This window comes from Pelmatolapia mariae, linkage group LG17, assembly GCF_036321145.2.
Source record: "Pelmatolapia mariae isolate MD_Pm_ZW linkage group LG17, Pm_UMD_F_2, whole genome shotgun sequence".
NCBI classification, from domain to species: Eukaryota; Metazoa; Chordata; class Actinopteri; order Cichliformes; family Cichlidae; genus Pelmatolapia; species Pelmatolapia mariae.
Genome location: NC_086242.1, coordinates 1,610,021 through 1,632,797, shown reverse-complemented (window position 1 = coordinate 1,632,797; position 22,777 = coordinate 1,610,021). Strand labels below are relative to the sequence as shown.

Genomic DNA, 22,777 nt, shown 5'->3' with positions numbered 1-22,777 from the left:
ATAACACTGACTATTAAACTGCTTAAAATACAAATTATTATCATATTATTTAGTTTTAACAACTCATAACTCCACACATTAAAGCCAGTGACCTCCAGTTGTGGAGCATTCACTGTAAAATCTGAATAAGAATGAAGCAGCAACTTACTGAACCGAGACATTTACTGAAAGTTTTCCTCTTCTGTGGATTTCTGTGCTTTATGTTTGGACATTGTTTTAACTCCACACTCAAACTGTTCCACACGCAGAAACACAAAAACGTTCCCTGATAGCCGCACGTTCACAGCTGAAGTTGGAAAAACAACTTAAAAGCACGTTAAATGATAAGTTGCTATAACTCTTTAGTGCACTGGCCTGATGACGCAGCTGTCTTTGCTCTGATTCTGCAGTGCATGAAAGGAACAGCATCATTATTGGACCTTTGTGACAGAATGAGTCGTATGATGGACCTGAGAAAACAGAGATTGTTTCTGTTTCTTTTTTCTAATGCAGGCTTTCGGAGGTGTCCTTTAAATATGTGTGGTGGTTTTACTGGCCCAGCCCCCTGTAGGCCATACTGGGACCAGCCCATGAGCTAAAGTCAGTAATATAAACTGAAACATGAACTAAAGAAAATCTAAAACAAACTGAGAGCTATCTGCTCTGATGAACTTGTATCCCTTTAGCATTTGGTCAGTGTGGCCCCGCCCTTGGTCAGTGTGGCCCCGCCTCCACCTTCTTGTTACCTGCTTGTTGGTTGCTTTTTCTAAACTGCAGAGATGCTCCAGCACACACATAACTTGTGTTATCAGGCTTCCTGCTGTGTAGGTGTTTGTGTGTATCCAGCAACATTAGATGCAGATATGTTTTAGGAAGCTACAGATAATTTCCCAGAGCTGCGATAAACCGTCTGTCTTGCCAGCAGTGATTCACTTGCCCTACATTCTCAAGTTTTTAATGGCTTAATCATATCATCCGTAATGCCTCTTTGCTTCTAGCCAATCGACTTCGAAAAACTCCGTTCGTGGCCTCTGGAAGTTTACACTCCTCCATTTATAGCCATGAAGATTATCGGTCCTGCATGCGGAAAACGATAATGCACACTCCAGAGCTTAATGCGTGTGAGGCGCAGAGAGCTGCTGGTGTTGCCCGTCCTCCTGTTTGTGTGGAAGCAGTGACACAATGCAGAAGCCTTATCAGCGGGTTTAGGCTCCACTCTGTGATCAAAGCACGGTCCTGTGCAGGCTGATAGCTCATTCCTGAAAGGAAAAAACATGAATACGAGGACTGAGAGGAGTTGGGTCAGCGTGCCCTTTATCCTGTGTGACTGCACTGACTAGGCCTGGATTTGATTCCCTTCTTTTTTCATCAGTTGCTAAGCAAAGCCAGGAGAAATACAGTGACCATGGTGAAGAATGCTGTTTCCTGTCGCAGTCGTAGGAAACTGCTCTACATTAGCTGCTCCGCAGTGTCCACAGAAGACTAAAGGTTTGTCAGAGCGTAGTGTACGACTCACCAGGGAGGGATGCTCTTTCTCCTGAAGCTCATAACCGGACACATCCGTGTCAGTGTTAACACGGAGACAGTTTTAAAGCACAGTAACGTTGGTTCTTGTCCTATCTATCACTCACAGTTCTCAGTAAATACCCTCCTGTGACTCGTTTTGTTTCAGCCACTAAGTTAGATTTTTTTGTGGGTAACGAGGTGCATTCAGTCCTCACGGTCGTCTCCTTCACCCCTCTGAAGCAGCCTGAATGCAGACAGCGTCTGTCTGGCGTGCAGCACAGTCAGAAATGTTACGGCTCACTGTGATTACTTGTCTGGTTTTTCTTCGAGGTGCTTGTCACCCTGGTTGTCTGACGCGGCTCTGTGTGTGCATATATATGATTTGGTTTGGTGTAAGGGAGACATGGAGGTAGTTTAGTGCAAATGAGGATCAGAATCAGGGTTTGTTGTTCCAAACTGAAGAGAAGCAGCTCCATGTGTGAGTGTAAAAAACAATGTTTTTTGCTTTGATATGAGCACAAAGCTCAGAGCTGACACATTACAGCGTCGCTCCGGGCTTTTCTTTGAATGTCCTGTTAAAATGCTCCACTTTTGTTCTCGGCAGAGAACTGCTGCTCATTGGCTAGTTCGTCTTTCTCCTCCATCGTGATGCTCAGGTTGGACCTCGGCAGGCCGTCTTGGCCGTGTTTACATCCCTGAATGTCCTGAATTCCTGCAACGCGACTCGCTCATTAGATATTTATGTTAATGAGCCTTTGAACAGCTGTACCTAACAAACTGGCTGGTGAGTGTATATTGTGTGTCAACTGTTCCAACCAACAATGAAACCATTATATGTCTTTTAAGCCTCCATACACTCACAGCTGTACTCTTCGATAGGATGGAAATATTCTTTATGTATTATTGTTTGTTTACAGAGTTTCCTGCGATACAAGTTGACATATTTGAAGTCTTTAAAGGTTTTGGACGTCCACCCGTGTAGAAATGATGTTCTGTGAGATGTAATGAAGCTCGGTAGCATGAGTCTGTACAGCCTGATAGGCTTGTGGGGTTGAAGAGTGAGTAACGAGTGTAATGAGGTAATTTTCATTCCTCGTTCTTTGTTTGCGTCCTTTGTTCCTTATCTGAAAAACGTGAGTCAGATCTTGGCCCGTGCCTTTAATGTGAACTTGAATGTGGTGAAAGTCCACAGCTGAGCAGGAACACACAGTTCCAGCTCTGATGGAGCAGAGGTTTCTTCCTCCTCCGTTTTCTTTTTTCTCCTTGCTTATCTTTACTCTTGAGTCTACATCATCACGAAGGGAACACAAACTCAGTGTGTCCTCTGCGGCTACGCGCCCTTTGTCTTCCTGGTAGCTTTTACTCCAGCTCGTTCGAGGGAGAGGATCTGCATTGCCACTGCTATAACACCCGTATTTGGCTGTGAGAGAGGGCGATCTCCCGTTTTCACGTTTCTCCTGATCACTGTTTATTCAGGCAAAGCAGCTGAGCGCCTAACGTTTGCTTTAAGGTCTTTGAGTGCGACTGTGTGGCCTCCTTCTAACAAAAGAGGATTCGCCAGCTCAAAGATGCTGCGACTTTGAATTTGAATTAGGCCTCACGCTGACCATTTCCATGAGTTCAGCTACATCTGTTTAAACTGTGTTAGCTTCTTGAAGAAATCTGATTCCTGCCTTGTAGCGTGCACGCTGGCGTAACCGACCTTCCAACATCTCTCTCTCTGTGCGCGCTGCCAGGCTAAATGAATTATGATGATTTGCTGCATTTCCTCCTTTTGAAAAAGCTGAAGAAATCAAAGCTGACTAAGTCATTAATGATATCCTCTTCTGCTTGTAAGGAAATGGGAGGAATGGTGTCGTTATGTCCAATAATCACTGGTTCCTCCGGGGTATTGATCCGACTCGGAGCCTCCTTTCCGGCTTTCCTGTCCAGGAATAGAGTATGGTACCATCCTACAGACAGAGCTCCATCAGACTGACTGACTGTACTACCTTTTCTCTAAATGATCTAATTATCCTCCCCTTATGCTTTCTGACATGAATAAAAGCGTCCAGTTTGCCCAGTGTTTACTGGGATCTCTCACTGCACCACAGTATCTGATTATCAAATGATTAATAGTGTTTTCTGATCTCCCGGGATGCTGGTAGGAGCTGGATCCTCTGAGTCATTGCGAATACGACGTCAGAGGATCTGACAACAATTCAATCAACCTTCCCAAATAGCTCGGTCCGACCGAAGTCCCACTGAAACCAGTGCTAAACTTTAAGCTTAGTAAAGTCAGTCCCTTTCACAATAACAGAGCTCGTGCACTTTGGACACTAATGCACTAAAAGCTTTTTAAAAATGCATGAGTCTGTTTTCTGTCCGTGCCTCAGCTGTTCAGTCGTCCACACTCTGCACGGTCTCTGAATAAAAGGTCGTATTGTTGATTCTCCGTAAAATCATCACCAGCAGGACTTTGCCCAGATTTCACTTTGCACCTCATTTAGATAAGGTGATGGCTTTTACACATCGACAACTGGTATCCGTGACGTTTGTGACGTATCCAAACGAAGCGAATCGACGTGTTTTCTCAAATAACGTCTCTGAATATTTTTTCTTCCACGTCAAGCTCTTCGCCAGAAACTAACAACGTTGTCAGTGCTTAGCAAGTTTATTGTTTATTTTGTGATCAAATGCAGCCAGAACTACATCTGATCTGTTACTTAAGTGAAACGTTGCTGCTCAGAAAGGCCCACTTCCACGCGTTGCCTTTTGTAATCCGTGTCCCTCAGAAAAGCCTTCCTCCACACTGGCAGTTGTCCACTGCTCAACAAGGAGGTTTGTTTGCTTCACAAAGGGCGCTATTCAGTCCACTATATTCATCATCACCACTCACTTATTCATGATTCGTAATCCCTGCTTGACAATGTTCAGTTCATGCAGTTAGATAACCAGTCTGTGGTTGTCTGAAGGCGTACTCTGCACCGACTGGGCACGAGAGGGATTCGGCGCCGGCTTCTGTTTATGATTATTACCTGATGAATGCACACAGCCCCTGGTTTTATATTGTAAACAACAGCCGAGTCCCTGCTTCTCTGCTTTTTCGCTGAGGTTGCTCATTCAAATTAACCAGCTAACCTGAAATGAACCAGCGATTAGCCCACTTGGCAGGAGAAAGAGAGTCGGAAATAAAGGCGTCACATTTAGAGAGACTAGGTTTGAAGTGCTGCAAAAAAGTGATGTAAAGGGTAGAAAGACGCTGGGATGGGAAACGCCATGCTTTGATTATTCTGCCATGTGAGCAGTGGGGCTCTTTTCTTGCCTCGTCCTCTTGGCTCTCAGCCACAGGCGGCTCCAGTGTCATAAGCAATCATTGTCATTTTGAAGCCAAGGATGAGTCTCTGTTATCCTCCCTGCGTCTGTTAATGAGGAAACCAGAGTTCTGACATCCACGGGCGTTTGCGTCTTTATCCCATTTGTCACAAACGTGAAACAAACACAGAAATCTTAATCCGAGCGACGTCATCGATAGGTGCTTTTATCCCAGGACAGCTCTCTGCACTTCTCTCTATTGGAACCAATTTGTCATGAGTTTCAACAAAATTTTACGGATATTGTTTTCAATAAAACAACAGTATTGCAATGAACACTGAGGGTTTTTTTCCTTTTACATCTCCTGAATATTCTCAGGCTAAATATTTCATACTTGTAGTTTTGAATTAGATATCCTAACAACTGTAATTCAGCATTAAATATGAATGTTCTTGGTGTCTACACAGTGAAACACAGTCATTCTAATTTTAATCCAGCATCATCAGGAGACTGTGTCACTGGGTCAAGATAACATTAGATATTTTATTTATCCCATATTTGGAAAATGCTTTGGTGCAAAAACATGCTTGCTAAATCTAGCACGTTATCATTGTCACTATGAGTAGAAACGAATGAAGCTACTGCTGCCTTGCCACAGGAGGTGGCCACAGTCAGTAGCTCTGCTCTCTGTTTGATGTGTCTGTGGCTGGAATCGAACCAACAACCTTTTACTTGCCTTGCGCAGGTGTTGGAGATACATAAATTGGCTGATATATTGCTATCAGCATTAAGAACTGATGGGAGAAACACCATTCAACTATGTTATGAGCATTGATGTTGCGAGGTTTATCCACCAGAGGGCGCTCTGCATACCCCCGTTGGCAACAACCAGTGACTGTTTAAAATATACTGATAATTTAGCTAAGCACCATGTTTTAACAGGTATGTTGATATTAATAAAAAACCTCTTTACTTGTCTTTTAATAATGACGGCATGTTAAGGTCTGGGAATTTCAAAGTATGAATCTTAGCTGTTGTAATTATCGTGTCTTAATGGGTCTTTTTCCTTCTGGAAAATTTGCGTAGTGGAACCAGCAGGAAAACGGCCAGGCTACTTAAAAGTTAAGAGGGGGTTGTACTGACGAATGTCTGTGGGTGGGAGTTTCATACCACGGCTCCACCCGTGGTTACTACTGCGCCGATTCGGGCTTCAAATTTGCAAGAAGGCGTCTCCCAGATCCGGGATATTTTGGCTTCATTTATGCAAAATGGGAGGAGGTGGAGCCGCGTCGTCCATATTTTTTACAGTCATTGGCAACAACCAGCAGAGCAAATGAATTAATCCACAACTTGTTTCAATTAAAACAGATTTAGTTTTAAACTGCATTGTTGTGCTAGCGAGGGACGGACTCACAAATAGCTACACATAAAACAATGTCAGAAAAATCTGTTTGTGGGCGGGAGCGCAGGGGGCCACGTTCAAGTCTGCCCGTTAGCTTTCACTGCTCCACTATCCAAGGAAGCCTAAAATGTAAAAAAACGTCTTAAAAAGAAAGAGATGTGTCTGAAAGAAAAAAATATATCAGCTGATAGATTTTAAATGATTAAATATGGGTGTTGAAAATGTTACATCAGTCGGGCTCTAACTGTGAGCATGTTAGGACTTATCCCAAAGTACCTTAACATCCTGTGGTAACAGCTGTAAAAAGACGATGGCTCGTTGTTATTGGGCCTGGCTGTTTGAAACCTCAGCTGGTGCTTGTGTGTGTTTTAAATAAAACGGCGTGATCTTCCTCGTGTACCTTCAGTGATGAAGAATGGTTTAGGGTGAGGGTAATTTCGCAGGAAGCGGGCTCTCTCTTAGTATTGGCTGCTGGAGCAGAGCACACTATAAAGCTTCCTCTGGATTTTCCCCCTGCATGTGTGAAGGCATCATCCGTAAGAGCTCTGTGTACACAATGATGACAAATACCTCTTGAGACAACCCGACTGAGACAGGAGGCAGGAGAGCCGAAGGAGAGAAACGGATAAAACGAAAGCATGGCGGGAAGGAGGGATTGATAGATTCTGCCTAGAAGGGGCTGAAAAGAGAGGATTTAGATGGAGGAACAGAGACGGTGATGGTGGTGGCGAAAAGATATGAAGAGGAGAGAGAGAGCAGACTGAGGGGAAAGAAAGTGATGAGAGACTGCAGGAATGCTCTGCTGCTTTGGGATGAGGGCCTTTCATATCCTCTAAAACACATCTGTGTGTGCAGCTGCCAGAAGGACGTGGTGTACGAGATCGAAGTGTTTGCGTTGGTCGATGTCGGTGTCTGTACATGTACCTTGCTGCGGTACAGAGAGGTGGCCGCTGCGACTGCGATGGAGTGAGTCAGTGTTTGGGAGCAGGAGGAAGCAGGACGGATCTGGTTTCTATTCCTTTCCTCGAGACGCGCAGGATCATTTTGTGCTCGGGCGAAATGATCTAATCTTTTATTTATTTCAAATGTCTCGGCGCCACGATTTGATTTGGCGACTCGGTGTAAAAATGCTGTGCGTTTGTACGAGTAAACGCACAGCTGTCAGTCTTTTTGTGTTGGGGTTACAGATCAGCTCTGGGTCCTCTGTGGCTGTTTGTGGACTCGTCTACGCAGGATGGCAACAAGTCAGGAACATAAATGAAACTGTTGGGTGTTTGAACCCGATTAGGCTCGCTGTCCCACTTACTGATGTAATCATTGTAATAGGGTCATTTGCACACTAGATGTGACAGTACAAGTATTTTCTGCCTGTTTTATATTTTGCCGTCCTTCCTCTGTCTGCTGGGAGCTGTGTCTGTCTCTTCGCCTTTATTACTTTATGTCTGTCTCAGGCTCTCTATTGAATAGACCAAAACATCCAGTCTTCAAAAGCTCAATGCAGACTTTCATTAAGCTGATTTAACAGATTTCATCACCTGCAGTGAATCACCAAACCTGCTGTTTTCTCAGGATGTGATTTTTGAAGAAAATAAATCAGACGTCATGATGACAGAATCTCTCACATGTAAAATATTTGATAAAGACTACATAATATTGTTATAGACAGTTTATTGTGATGATAAAAGCTGACTGATTGTGTGTGTGTGCCTTGCTTTGATGCTTTCTGTTTAAATGAAACCTGTTTATAAGTCGACACTTCACCGAACTTCCTCCTGTGTGAAGCACAGAAGCTATTACTGCTAACCATAAAAGTCTTCTTCTTGCCGGTTGTTACTCAAAGCGACATATTTGATTTCTGTTCGGGACCAAATGTCTGTGACCATATTTTCAGGAATGTGGTTTGAAGCGATGAGCTGAAAGTTCGTGAAGAGAAATGTGCGGTCGTCAAATGTCCTGTGGTTCATTATAGGGTCTGAAAGCTGCAGTAAAAGTTTAATGAGATTTCTAAGGATGCTCATTAAGGACCTCTGTAGTTCTGCCACTCAAAGCTTCGCTCCATTGTCTACATAATCACGCACCACAAGGTAAAAGCATCTTCGTTTAGGTTCGTATTCCCACATTAATCAGCTTTATCAGTCGTGGGTTCCCAGCAGCTCTGGATGTTGGGGTCACATGACACCGTGTGCATATTGCTCAAGAGTTGTCCGCCATATTGGAAATGATACAACCTCCTTACTAGGTAAAGATGTGTATTTATCAGTCGGTTGGGAGTGGCTCCTGGAGGTTACGGTTGCACAGAAGGAGCTGCAACAATAAGCTGACTGTGATTTCTTTAGTTTGGAGCCAATTTTTCCATGTTTCTCTGGAAATATGAAATATCCCAGCAGTAGTGAAACTTGAAAACGTGCATTTTTAGAGTAACTGTTTGTAAAGTCCGGCTCCTCCATTCAAACCGATGCAGCAAAACAATCACTGGGAGGTTTTGGCCAACTGGTTGGGGAATACTCATTTTTCCTAGTGACAGGTGGTTGCCAGGGGTTACTGTAGGCCTCCGTGACGGAGCCTTCAGCAAACATTTTCACTACAACTGCCATCAGCTTCCAGCAACCACTTGCCAGCGTTTGGGGACTCATTCAGTCATTTTTCACTCATGACCAGAAATTGCCAGCCGACCAGTCTGCAGGCCTGTGTGGCCCTTATTCACTTATTCATTGTCACTAGTTTATTTGACATTGAAATGAGTTTTTCAAGGACTTCAAACTTAAATCTGCTTATTGAGACAGTTTAAAGAGGCTTATTTTTCCATAGTATGTTCATTTGATCTTTTTCCTGAATGCACATCTTTTGGCAGAGAACAAAAAAAGCCTCATGTCTAACCAGACATCCAAGGAATATGTGTTTGTTTGAGGTAAAACCTGGAAGCAGTGAGGACTGAGTGAGAAACACAAGAAAATTAATTAGTTGTGCACAAACTCAATAACACATAAAAACATATTATTATCGGTTTGCTGGTTTATGGAGTTTGAAGGCTTAACTTGTGTATTTTGGCCACTGTTTGTATCTGCTGTGACCATGTTTGGTACCTGATGGAGTCACTGTTGCCGGCTTCGTTTCTCAGGCTCGCAGGTTGCTGCTTGCTTTCAGTCACAGCTTTTATACCATTTGGAAGAAATAAGTTCATAAAAACTTTAAAAACAAACGTGCTTTTACCTGGCAGAGCAAAATCTTTAAAGGAGGCTCAAGGTTACATAAATGGCAATCAGGTATCAAACCGCTCACAGAGAAGACACATCAGGTCTGTGACCTTCATTTAAAAGCTTTGCTTGAGTTTCATGACTGAATTACACCCTGTTAATCTCATACTTTATATCTCATGTTCACACACACACACACACACACACACACACACACACACACACGCGCACACACACACACACACACACACACACGCAGACGTCCCAGAGAAACACTTCAGAGAGCGACTCAGATCACAGAACGACGCTCTGCTTGCTATGCCTGCCTGGCTGCTGTCTGATAAGCCCCGCAGCAGCCGCCTCACTCTGAAGGCCGTGAGTGATCCAGGATTCATCTGTATGACTGCGAGTCCTGGACCAGCCGACTGACCTGGTTTCTGTTACGAGGCCAAAGGGGCTTTCAAGCTCAGACGTTAGTCTCACCGACCAAAATGACATCCGGGATCTTTTGTTTTTCTGTGTAGCTGCTCCATAGTCTTTACCGAGATGTTGTTTAAAGATAAATATGGATCAAAAGAGTAAACAAACACACGACCCTCACTGCACAGGTCCTGTTTAATACCGTTATTATTTGCTGCTGTTTTACAAACCGTTACCTCAAAACACTCCAAAAATAGCTGCTTATCTGGCCGTGGTCTCATTTGTGCTGCTTGATGAAAATACATTTCTATGAAACTGACAACAACTAATTCCCAGAACATGAGAGGCGGGTTATTTCTATAGCAAAGGGGGAACGTGCAAACACAAAGCTGAGCCCGTCTGTGCATTTAAGCCTTGATGGGCGACGTATGAATCAAGCATCGGGACACATGAAGTGAAGCTTTGTTGAAACCAATCTGTTAGCTGCTCCAAGTGTGTGTGTGTGTGTGTGTGTGTGTTGCCTTCAGCGATGAATACAGGACTCATTAGAATTGCTGTCATGTTGCAGCGCTGCCTGCAGCATCTCATCTAAAGCACAGTGGAACAACCAGTCACATTTCAGCATCTAGGAGAAGCACTGAAGAATAAAAAGACTCCAAACACCTCCATCTCCTGTTTGGCCTGTTGAGATGTTTAAAAATGTTCTTCAGAGGAAAATCAGCGTGGAACCAGATAAAGCGGTTGCAACCTCTTCGTAAGTACTCGAGGGACTCTTTAAATCCTGATGTTGGTACTGAAATCATTATTCTCGACAAAAGACACCAGATATACCAGGAGGCAGACGAATCTTTAGATTTCCTGGATATATTTGTATATATTTGATAACTAATAATAATAATAATGGCCTTAATTAATAAAAACAGTAAAAAAGTAGGTGTTGCTCTTACAGCATAACCTTAATGCTGTTATATATATTTTATAATATCCAGCTATGGTAAGGTAGATCCATCCATTCTTAATAATGTTTTCTGCTTGCAGTGAAACGTGCTGCTCGTTATTGTCTTCGTCCGCGAGGTTACTTGTTGCTTTCTGTTCAATTTGCACAAACTGAACTTGGCAAAAGAGCTTTTGTCCATTTAGCACCCTCAGCTTGGAACGAGCTGCCGAACGACCGGAAAACGACAGAATTCATTTCATGAAGTGCTTTAAAATCAAAACTCTGAATCCTTGAGGATTTTTGTAACTGCGAGATACTCGCTGCTGCCATCTTGGCCAGTTCTCCCTCGAAAAAGAGGTTTTTAATCTCAGTGGGATCTTCCTGGTTAAATAAATTTTTAAAAATCACTAAAAACCTTCCTGTTTATACGTCTTACACATGTGCAGTGTTGTAGTTGGTGTTGTAGTGTATTTGTTGTAGTTAGCCCAGCTCAGTGTGTTGCGTGCTTGATGTGTGACTTACAGTGGGTTTTATCGGTGATCTGTCAGACATGAACAAACAGCTCTGTGCCAGTAACACCTGCGTGGTACACCTGGTAATTTGCTCTATTTGTTTAAAAAATAATAATAAATCTGCATTAATAGAGCTTTAAACGCTGAGGGACTGTACCAGCAGCTCTCATGACCTTTCATGAATACAGAGATGACTTCATAATGCACGTTGATCCGGTGCTGATGTGCATACATAATGTTAAGGTGAAAAACAAATCAAGATGTGCAAATAAACTCTGTGGCTTTTTTTCCCCGAAGCCCCACCGGGCGTCCCTCTGTTCGCAGTTGCAGGAAGTAGAATGATGCGCTGACTGGCAGCACCGCAGAGATGCATTAATGTGACAGCTTGATTTAAAGCACCGTAATAAAATTAGCAGCCACGGACTCAACTTCCCTGTTTGCCACATTTTAAAAGCATTTAAGTGATATCTGAACTGATAAGACTGACAACGAGCTTTTACATTTGTAAGATTCATTTTACTGCTTCAAACATACAAAAATAAACTTTTCAGATTCCACCTTTCTTGACTTTGCTCTTCATTCAGGGGGGATGCTGTGGGGTGGCCTCTCCACGCTGCTGCCGTTGTTATTTAGGACTCGTAAACAGTTTACACAGACGGTCCTGTGACAGCTGAGCAGGATGTGAGCTTACACCGATCGCAGTTCACTCGGCTTTCTTTTGACTATTTGCACTGGCTCCGATTTTTCAGCGAGGTTGTTGAAAGATGAGCGAGGTGTCAGCGACAGCAAACCCTTTTGGAGATTGCAGCGATGTTACAGGATCCAGGGAGGAAAATTTATTGTGTTCGTCTTCCTTCAGCCCGCCTGGAGTTGGCAGCGTTTTGAATGTCACATTACTGTGTAGCTACAGTCGAGCTATTTCCAGTTTGCTCTGGACTTCAGGAACCAGAGATGAAGTAAATGTACACAGACCGAGTTCATGCATGTGTGTGTGTACAGAGCATTGCATTGTCTCTGAGACTCATTACATATCACAGCACTCAGAAATAACCGCTTTAAGTGTGTGTGTGTGTGTGTGTGTGTGTGTGTGTGTGTGTGTGTGTGTGCGCGTGTGATAAATCAGAGCAGAGGGTGGTGAACAATGTGTGGCCTCTGGTCTTGGCAGGGCAGGATTATTTCAGTCAGTGTCGTGTTGTGAGTCAGAGGGGTGTGACATTTAAATCTGTCCTGTCAAGAAAGACAGTTGTGTGTGTGTGTGTGTGTGTGTGTGTGTCTTTGTGTTGTGGCAGCAGGGGTAAGGGTTTGGGGAAAGTGGGGTCAGGTGTCGGGGGTGTGTGAAAATGTTAAAAATGCCATTTCTGCTTACACCCTGTCTCTTTGAAAAGGTGACTGTCCCCCTCTCTGTGGGTCCGTCTGTCTCTCCGTCTTTCAGATAAGTTGTTTGGGAAGCGGCTGCTGCAGGCTGGAAGACACATCATGTCGCATAAGTCTTGGATGAAAACGGTGCCCACAGAGAACTGCGACGTCCTCATGACATTTGCAGGTCAATCAAACACACACACACACATTCCTGCTTGTTTCTATATGTGTGAGAATCCTGACTGACAGCTCATTCATTGCTCTGATATCACAAACACAGAACTATGTCTGCAGTTAACCCTCAATGTGGAGCTACTGCTCATCATCACTTACATTTTAATTTGCTTTTCATGTAGTAAAAGAGGGTAATGCCCGTGTTTGAAATGCTGGAACAAGCAAATATTTGTTTTGGTTTTTTTTGCTTAAAAACTGACTCACACAATTAATCACTTCCCAGATTAATTAGAGTTTAATCTTTTTCTTCTGATCTCCAGCTAATTGTGTAATTCTGTGGGCTGCAGAGCTCCTGTCCTCCTGATTTCTGCATGTAGGTGTTGCTCCTACAGCAGAACATTAATGCAGCTCCAGGACCCTCAGTGCAACTGACCGGTTACGAGACTCATTTTAAGGCCGAGGAGGTTGGCAGAGGAACGGGTCGAATGCCTAAATTCTGCAAACCAAAAGTCAGGGCTGGTATTTTTAGACTTATTGTTGAATTATTGTTTGTTCTAGCACAGAGGATCTCAGAGGCACGGTGCTTTTTTATTGTTCGGCCCATTGTGATGTCCTGGGAATGCCTTGACGAAACTTATACAGTTTTGGCAGAAACAATCACATGGACCAAAAAACTGAAATAATTAATGTTCAGGGGACAGACACCGTCTCTGTTTTTAAGATTAGGCTTACAGCGCTCCTTTTTGATAAAGCTTAAAGTCAGACCTGGATCAGATCTAACTTAGACTGCTGAGGGCTGCACTGTTTCTTCTTCTACTCTCTATATGTTTAAACACAATTTAGCATTTAATCATTAGTTATTATTCATCTCTGGCTCTCTTCCACGGGGTGTCTTTAGTCTTGCCTTGCTCCCCTCACTCCCAGCCGGTCCCAGCAGAGGGTCGCCCATCCCCGTATCCGATTCTGCTGGAGGTTTCTTCCTGTTACAAGGGAGTTTTTCCTTCCCACTGTCACCAAGTGCTGCCTCACAGAGGATCATGTGATTGTCGGGGTTTCTCCCCATGACTGCAGGGTCTTTACTTACCATGATGACTGTTGGGAGCTGATTGGCGGTGGCATACAATATGACTTTTCAGTTGCAATGACAGTCCTGGAGCAACATCAGCTGTGACATCACAGGGGTCTTATTATCTATACATGTTAACTTTGCAATAACTGCAGTGAACACGAGCTTTTACTCTGACGCTCAGTCAGTCACTGTAGTATCGGTGGAAAAATGTTAAATGCGCTCTTATTTCCTAGTTTCACTTTCAGCTCTAAGCTTAGGCTGGCACCCTGCAGGCCGAGAAGAACCTGATGATTTTTACAGCAACAGTGTTTCTTATGTGTTCAGTAGTATGACCTTACACCTCCAGCTGCTGCTTAGCAATAAAAGCAAAGACTGTGGGAGGACTCGGCAGATCCTACGGGGGCGTCAACACGAACTCTTTGTTTTTCCACTTCCTGTTACAGATACTACAGATGACCACACGTTACTATGGCTACTGAACCACATCCGACTGGGAATCCCAGAGCTCATCATCCAGATCCGACATCATAAACACACGCGCGTCTACGCATTCTTCATCACCGCTACGTATGAAAAGTAAGAAATCAACCAATCAAATCAGAAAGGAGTCTCTGGTTCATGCTTCTGTTCATTTTATTGGCTGATGCTGCTGACAGCAGGACCGCAGCGCTTTACTACTGATTATCATCTCGACTTTTCTTTTAGTTAATCAGTTAGTTCAATGTTTCACTCTCTCCTTTAAAATGATTAGAATATTACAGATTTATGATCAAACTTGCTTGTTCTCGCCTTCACTGTTTCTTCAACATATCATAGTTTGGGATGTTGGTGCTGTTTTAACTGTGGTCAATAATTAACAAACGACCCATCGCAGATATTACTTAATATCGCCTCTTCCTCCACTGGCTCGAGGTGTAGTTATTTTTGAACATTACTACGGGAGTCGGGATGTAAAAGACGAGAATAACCCTGCTGTTCTGTGTCGGTGTGAAGCAGCGCCTCCGTTTATCATAGTTTTAAATTTAGTTGCAGCTTATAGTAGGCGCAGCAGTTTAGCTCGTACACTGTGAATCACGAGTGAAGCTGATGCCTGGTGAATCAGCATTACTCCTCTGCTGCTGGTCTTTCAAGTTTTCCAGAGGCTTTAGCGTCATGCTAACCTCTGTGTAGTGGATTTGCTGTGATTACACTCCCACTGTCACAGACAGTCACAGATGAGTGCAGGGTCACTTTAATATCAGTGCTGACTTTGACGTATAAATACAGAGAAATGCAATCTGGGGATCAGGGTGGCAGCTGCTCCTGTGCTGCATTTCACCTCTTAACAAATGTTGAATCCTCTGTGCTGACTGCGCTTTTAGACAATGGGCTTATCTAAAATAAACCTTTTACCTGTGAATGCAGTAAGAGCGGACAGATTGTGGGAAAGAAGAGAGAGAGAGAGAGAGAGATAAAAGCAGAAAGGATGCGAGGTAAAGAAAAGCAAAGAGGAAGCAGTGAGGAAAGGTGGTGAGGAAGGATGGACTGGGTGCTTTTTTTAAAGTGTGCCAGTGGGTTTTGGATGAAAAGCTCAAAGAAAGTGCTGCTTGACCCGATCAGTCTCTCTGCTTACACACACACACACACACACACACACACACACACACACACACACACACACACACACACACACACAGTAATGTGTTTTCATATCTTTGTGGGGACATCTCATTGACATAATGCTTTCCCTGGACCCTACCCTAACCATGAAAAATCAACGCCTAATCCTAACCCTCAGCCTAACTGTAACCTAACCGTAACCCTGACGCTAAAACCACATTTTGAGTCTCAAACTCATGGGGACCAGATTTTGGTCCCGACAAAGATATGTAAACACACACACCCAAACACACACACACCTGCTGTGGGGTTGGTTGACCTACATTTTATGTGATAGAAATCATAACCCAGAAAGTACTCCACGTCCTCTTGAATTCCCTCGGATAATGATTCCCGGTCCACCATGATGCAGTGTGAAAAATCCTTTCCTGTTTTAGTTTTTTTGGATCAGCTGTGCCATTTGTTCAGTATGTTTTCATATCGTCACATGATTTAAAATATATATATATATATATATATATATATATATATATATATATATATATATATATATATATATATATATTATAATTGTGTTGTTATCTGTCAGGATGGAGCTGTACGTGTGGCCTCTGGAGCGTTTTGTGCGTTATTTTCAGAAAGGCTTCATTCATTTATCTGAAAGCAGCAAATTCAGCCGTAACAGAACATTTTCTTACCTGACATGTCATCAGTTACTCATTCTGCTGCTCTGACAGGGCAGTTTACAGTTTGCCATTTGAATCTGCTGAGTTTCTGCATTACCTCTGCTATATTAGCATAAACCCGTACATGCAGAGCTCTCCATCAGCAGTATTACGTTCCTTTACAAGGTTAGCTTTGTCCACACTTTGCGTCCAGCCTCACAGAAAGACTTTCTCTCTTTGTGTTTTTGTATTTTCTCGTTAAAAAGCTGAATACTTTTTGATGAAATAAGAAAAGAGAGACTCTCATTAAGATTCCTGGCAGCAGCAGCAGCCGCACACCTCTAAAAGGCCTCCTGGTTTTGGCTTCGATTACTAAACAGTTGGTTTAAACAGATAAAGCCTTATTTTTTTCTTCCTCACACAAGGACCTTTATTGTGACGGTTCTGCGCTGTAAGCAGTATTCAGGCGTGAAACAGAAGCTTACACCTCAGATTTCTGCTGTAATCCATCAGGTGCCGTCCGTGCTTCTTTGTGCTGCCCCTGCGAGTACATGGAGCTGCATGATGGATGGCTGTTACAGGCCCACATCGGCTTCTTTGTGTGTGCGTGTAAAGACTATATATACATGTGAGGGCGAGGTGAGCTCTTAGCCTGTAGGGAACAGAGAGGGAGCTGCATTATTATTGAGATTTCAGCACAAGGCCGGCGGGAAGGACAGACGGAGATGGAGAAAAAGGATGATGGGATAGAAGGAGGGGAGGAGAGCGATGGATGAAGAGGGGAGGCTGAGAGAAGACAGCGTGGGCATGAAAGAGGACGTGAGCATGGGGATAGAAGATGTGGAGCAAGGCATGATGGGAAATGAGATGAGGTTCAGACATTACAGCTGAAGGACAAACCATTGTTTTTCTTAGTAATGTGGAAAACTGGCCAAACAGAAGTGCTGCAGTGCTGTGAATAAATGGAGATAAATCAGGTGATTATTGGGATTATTTTTAGTGTTCAATCATCAGTTTAACCACCATGTTAGAAGAAAATAGGACCATCCCAGTATGCAGGCATACATGTTTATAATTCATAGCTGTAAAAAGAGAGACAGCACCGCGTGTTGCTGTTACTATGCAATTACTCCCATTATTCCTCTCGCCGCCTCCATAATGTGCGGTGTAACCACCAGCAGAGTGTGAGAGCCCGGGTGTCGTCGTGTAGGCAATTAGAAACAAAAGGAGATTTAATTAGACGAGATTAATGCACTGCAGATGACACAGATTAAACATGTAGCGTGGGCGTCTGAGGCTGGCTTAAAAAAACCTGCCCGATGTTGTCGTGCAGTTTGCTGCGAGGCGCCGAGGAAATGGGACTGAGGAAAGCAGTGAAGCCCGAGTTTGGCGGAGGAACACGAAGCTTCTCCTGCGAGGAGGACTACATCTACGAGAACATCGAGAGCGAGCTGTGCTTCTTCACCTCGCAGGTCAGTGCGACTCCAGTTATTCTCAGGTAACTACACTGGGAAAAGTTTTTCTCACGTTGCTTCCTCCTCCTCTCGGCGGCTGCAGGAGAGGCAGAGCATCATTAAATACTGGCTGGACAATCTACGTGCCAAACAAGGGGAGGTGCTTCATAACATCAGCTTCCTGGAAGGCCAGCCAATCAGTAAGTGATCAGAGCTAAAAGCTCCGTTGTCTTCAGCAGGCCGCGGTGTGTGTGATTGTTTATGCAGCTATGGTTTCCTCTCCTCGAGTGCTTCTCTCTCCAACTAAATAAAGTAAATCATCTGCTTAAATATGTTTTGCTGCTCGCTTTACTCTCTGCAGTCCCGGAGCTGAGTGCGAGAGGTGTGATCCAGCAGGTGTTCCCTCTCCATGAGCAGAGGATCCTCAGCCAGCTGATGAAGTCTTGGGTCCAGGCTGTTTGTGAGAAGCAGCCGTTAGGTTAATAAATCAAAGCACACTTTTACGCTGTTTCCATCTCTGACTTTGCTGTTTGCCTTACTGGTATCTTATCGATCTCACAAACAGATGATATCTGTGACTACTTTGGGGTGAAGATTGCCATGTATTTTGCCTGGCTGGGTTTCTACACCACCTCCATGTTATATCCCGCCGTGATCGGTTTTGTGCTTTGGATGCTCACCGAGTCCGATCAGGTGAGCAGAGATGAATGTATAGGCATAGGAAACAATGACACCGCCCAGTCAAACCGATAAATGTCTGCATGCTTGCCTCAGACGAGCCGGGACATCTGCTGCGTGGTGTTTGCCCTCTTCAATGTGGTGTGGGCCACCCTGTTTCTGGAGCGGTGGAAGCGGAGGGGGGCGGAGCTGGCGTATAAGTGGGGAACGCTGGACGCGCCTGCTGAGTCCCTGGAGGAACCACGGCCTCAGTTCCGGGTGAGAGAAATTAAACTCTGATTCAGTCAAGGTGCTTTACACCGTCAGATAAAGACAATACAGCAGAGTAACACTGAACAAAGCTTTGCAACAGGAATTAAAGGTGAACAACGTGGATCTGAAAGTTTAGTTGTAGCTGATGAAAAATAGGAGGACAGATTTAAAGCAGAGCATGAATCAACAAATAGTCCAACATGTAAGGAAGCTGAGTGATATTTGCTCTATAGTGGGCAAATATCCAGATAATATTTAAAAATGAGAAACAATAGCTTCTTAGAAGAAGCTCCCAGTATAACACACTGGAGAAACTGGTTACATGCTGTCCTTGTTATGGAAAAACATCCCTGCAGGACTACAGCTGAAAATAGACGACCTGTTGTTAAATGCTCACCAATGACAGCGACCGTATCAGAATGATGCTGACACCTGTACAGTTTACTGTTTTCTCCTGCTGACAACTCACACCGGCTAAAGGCCGAGGAGGAAAGGTGTGTTTTTAAATGAGCTTTAAAAGCAGCGAGGGATGGAGCCTGCCTGAGCTCCAGAGGAAGCTCATTTTGGGCGACAAAGCTGCAAAGACTCGGTCTCCTCGGGATTTCTAAAATGTCTCCGGGACAGTCAAAAGCAGCTGGTTAGCTGAGAGCACGCGACGGCACGTAAGGGTGAAGCAGCTCAGACAAATAATAAGAGACGAGACCATTAAGGGACTTAAAAACAAATACAAGTTTTAAAATGGATTCAAAACTTAATGGAAGCCAGTGAATTGCAGTAAATGCATGGATCAGAGTCTCAACAGGACGGGTTTGATTTTTGCCGGCTGCCTCAACTGAAAGGAGAACTTAACCACAGCATTGATGTGAGTCAATGAGGCGAGTTGTATAAAGTACTTTGAGCAGTGAGAATAGAAAACAGTCCATTTATGTGCATTTATGTGAAACGTGCACATTTTGCACTTCATGTTTTCAAAAATTGAAGAAAAAATGCAAAGAGGAGAAAAAGCTTAAAACAAAAATATGTTACTGTCATCATCTAACAGCGTCACTAATGAATGGTCCAGGGTCACCTGATCCACCCTAAAATATTGGCTTTATCAAAAAGGAACATTTAAAGCTAACAATAAAGGCAGCGAGTCTCCTGTGTGACGGCTGGCTGAAGGCTCCGCTTCACATTTTACCTTTGAGAACTCAAATGAGTGCTTTGTACAGATAATACGGTACGTTTTCCCTCCAGCTTCTCCTCTTTAACACCGTTTCATATTCTCTGCCTGTCTGCAGGGAATCAAGCGCTGCAGTCCTATAACGGGATGCGAGGAGTTCTACTATCCTCCGTGGCGGAGGCGTCTATTCAGGTGGCTGGTCAGCCTGCCCATCTGTATCCTCTGTCTCTGTTTTGTCTTCCTGGTCATGCTCATCTGCTTTGAGCTGCAGGTCAGTCCAGCTGTCAGCATCTGTTTTCTTTGTTGTGTCCCGCTTTGATGAATGCAGCAGCAAATTTAACGCAAAAAAATCATCCTCTTTTGTCAGATTTCTTTTAGAGTTTGACGTAATGAAGCGTTTTAAAGAAGCTTTAATGGCCACGAAACCAAAAAACACAGACAGTAACTAATAATAAACGAATAGACTCCACGCTTCATAATCCGGCTCCAGAATGTGAGTGTTTATTTCCTTTGGGGGCTGAGAAGTGAGAAGTTGTATTTGTGTCTCTGCAGGAGTTTGTGATGGGGATCAAGGAAATGCCTCGGCTGGCTCGCTTCATCCCCAAAATCATGCTCGCTATCACTGTGACTGCATGTGATGAGGTGTACAGGAAAATCGCCTGCTGGCTCAATGACATGGGTGAGAGCTGAGCTTCTAGGTCGGTAAAACGTAACCGCAGATTCAGAGCAGAGCGTCTCTTATTCAAGATAATCTCCTAAAAGTCGCTTCCTTAATATTAATTATGGATCGCTTGCAATTCCTTTTGAGCGCGACCTGCTGGGCTGGCTGTGGCTCGAGAGGTCGAGCAGGTCGCACTAATCAGAAGGTTCCTGCAGTCTGGAGACGATGCGTCCATCAGCGTGTGTGAATGTTAGGCTGAAAGAAAAAGGCGTGAGTGTGTGAGTGTGTGTGTGTGTGTGTGTGTGTGTAAGTGTGAGTGTGGGTGAATCAGGCTTGTAGAAGTGCTTTGTGCGCTCAAATAAAGGAGTGAAGCACTACAAAAGTACCAGTCTGTTCATTAGTTACTAATTAAGTAGTTAATTATTAAAACTTTTGCTGTGTGCTGCATGTTTTTAATGGTTCGCCAGGTGTGTTAAGCTGATGTTGTGTTTCCACAGAAAACTATAGACTCCAGAGTGCCTATGAGAAAAATCTCATCATCAAAATGGTTCTTGTAAGTGTCCTTTGCTTCGTGAGTTATAGTGCTAATTCCTCTTCCTATTTAATCACACCTGGCATTTCTGTCTCTTGCAGTTTCAGTTTGTAAATTCCTATCTCAGCCTTTTTTACATCGGATTCTACCTCAAAGACATGGAGCGCCTGAAAGAGGTGAGACGTTTCCGCCGCTCAGATACTCGCACTCACTCGTCCATGTCGTCATTAATCCGCACATCCGTGCGTTTGTCCGTTTGTGGAAGATGCTGCTGGTGTTGTCTCTGATCAGGAGTCTGCAGCGGCAGGTCCGGGTCAATGTGCTGCCTCACATCTCCCTGAAGATCAAGATGCTGGTGGTCTCTGTTCCCTGGTTCTTCAGGGCTTTACTCGGGAACAAAGTACGATCCCTGTTACGCGTAGGGAAGGTCAGAGGTCTGTTTCTGACCACCTCCGTTATGCCTTTGCATGCCAGCTCGGTGCCAATCAGTGAGCAGGTGCTTTGGAAAGAACATGTGCTGGTTTGTCTGCTGAAAGCTGTTAAATGGCTGCAGGGCTGTTTTCATTACATCTCTGTATTTGGGAGACTTTGTAGCTGTCAGCAGATAATGTCTGATTATCTAAAACAAACTTTATATTCAATGACATCAACTCTCAAAACATGCCTCTTCATACTTCTTCTAGTGGGTCATTTCATCTGAGGATCAGTCTTCCTGGTATTCCTTGTGATGGGAATTGTGGATTTCTTTCTTGGGCTTTTTTCCCTCTGTGAGTCATCTTGTCCCTCAGCTTCTCACCATCTGCTCCACCTTTCAGACTCTCAATGTCAGCTGACTTCCCAGTTTTCCCAGTTTAAACCAGCACAGCCCAGGCTCTCCACATGTCGGTACAAGCTTACTGACTTTTACTAGAACTACCATGAAAGGCTAAAATCATTTAAAACATGTGAGACTTTTCTTGTTTCCAGTTGATGAGAGAGACATCAGCTGTTATGTGACTAAGCAGTGCTTGGATATATTAGCGATCAGAGAACAGCGTCTCCTTCTCTCAGTTCCTGTGCTGTCCATTATTGAAGATATGATTATGTCCTTTTGCTCTCTGTGTTTCTGTGCTGCAGCATCTTCTGCGCAGCGTGTTGTGCATCAGTGTTTGACCCGGAGGAAGTGCTTTTAGATTGAAGGCAATAATGGATCGTGAGCTTTGTGGTGATGCAGTCCCTGAAATGTCTAACCTCGGCGTGTCTGTATTATATGATTGAAGACATATTAAACTCTTGGCTTTGACTGTTAAACCTTAGTTATGGTTTAATGCAACTCAGTTTCTTTTTTTGTAGTTATTGACAAGATCAGAGAAACAAAGAAACATTTTTTGTTGTAAAAAACAGGAGATCACTGAGTTTAACCAGATTAATTAAGCAACTTTATTTTGTAAAGCTAAATAAATACTTTGTGCACAGACAGAGACACGTTCACATCCGATAAATGAAGGTCTACAGTGTTATTAAAAAATGGTAATGAATCCCAAAATGATAAGAGTATAGTTGTGTTCAGCTACACGTTTAATCTTAATCTCTGTACTTATTGTCACGCATAATTTATATTTCTTCTTCCAGATGACTTTTTCAGAAACAAAGAACTGTGTCCGTGTTGGACTCACACATGATATTAAAACTAATGAAATGATTTTATTTGTAGCCGTTCTGCTTCCCGTCAGTTCCTTTTAAAACACAAACACGTTCCTGTTCTGGTCGTCTCCCGTTCGCCCAGAGGTCAAAGTATTTAGACGAGGGACCGGGCCGTGGGAGGAGGTGCCGCAGCGTCTCCTGTTGCTTAAAGCAGACATGACAGAGCCGGGAAAACATGACAACTTTGAGGTTTCTAGTCAGCTGTCCACAAACAAGCCTGTCGCACGTCTTGACTGCTGCGTCTA

General features: G+C 43.8%; 1 protein-coding gene across 1 annotated transcript in view; it reads left to right on the top strand.

Moving 5' to 3' along the window:
* The window catches only part of ano8b (anoctamin 8b), a 35,491-nt gene that overhangs the window by 5,454 nt on the left and 7,260 nt on the right, over nt 1–22,777 (top strand). Inside the window, exons 2-12 of the mRNA XM_063500355.1 lie at nt 12,677–12,787; nt 14,290–14,422; nt 17,444–17,582; nt 17,668–17,764; nt 17,926–18,042; nt 18,130–18,257; nt 18,339–18,500; nt 19,775–19,927; nt 20,209–20,335; nt 20,815–20,870; nt 20,951–21,025. Coding sequence (XP_063356425.1) covers nt 12,677–12,787; nt 14,290–14,422; nt 17,444–17,582; nt 17,668–17,764; nt 17,926–18,042; nt 18,130–18,257; nt 18,339–18,500; nt 19,775–19,927; nt 20,209–20,335; nt 20,815–20,870; nt 20,951–21,025 — 1,298 coding nt within the window. The remainder of the gene's footprint in view (nt 1–12,676; nt 12,788–14,289; nt 14,423–17,443; nt 17,583–17,667; nt 17,765–17,925; nt 18,043–18,129; nt 18,258–18,338; nt 18,501–19,774; nt 19,928–20,208; nt 20,336–20,814; nt 20,871–20,950; nt 21,026–22,777) is intronic.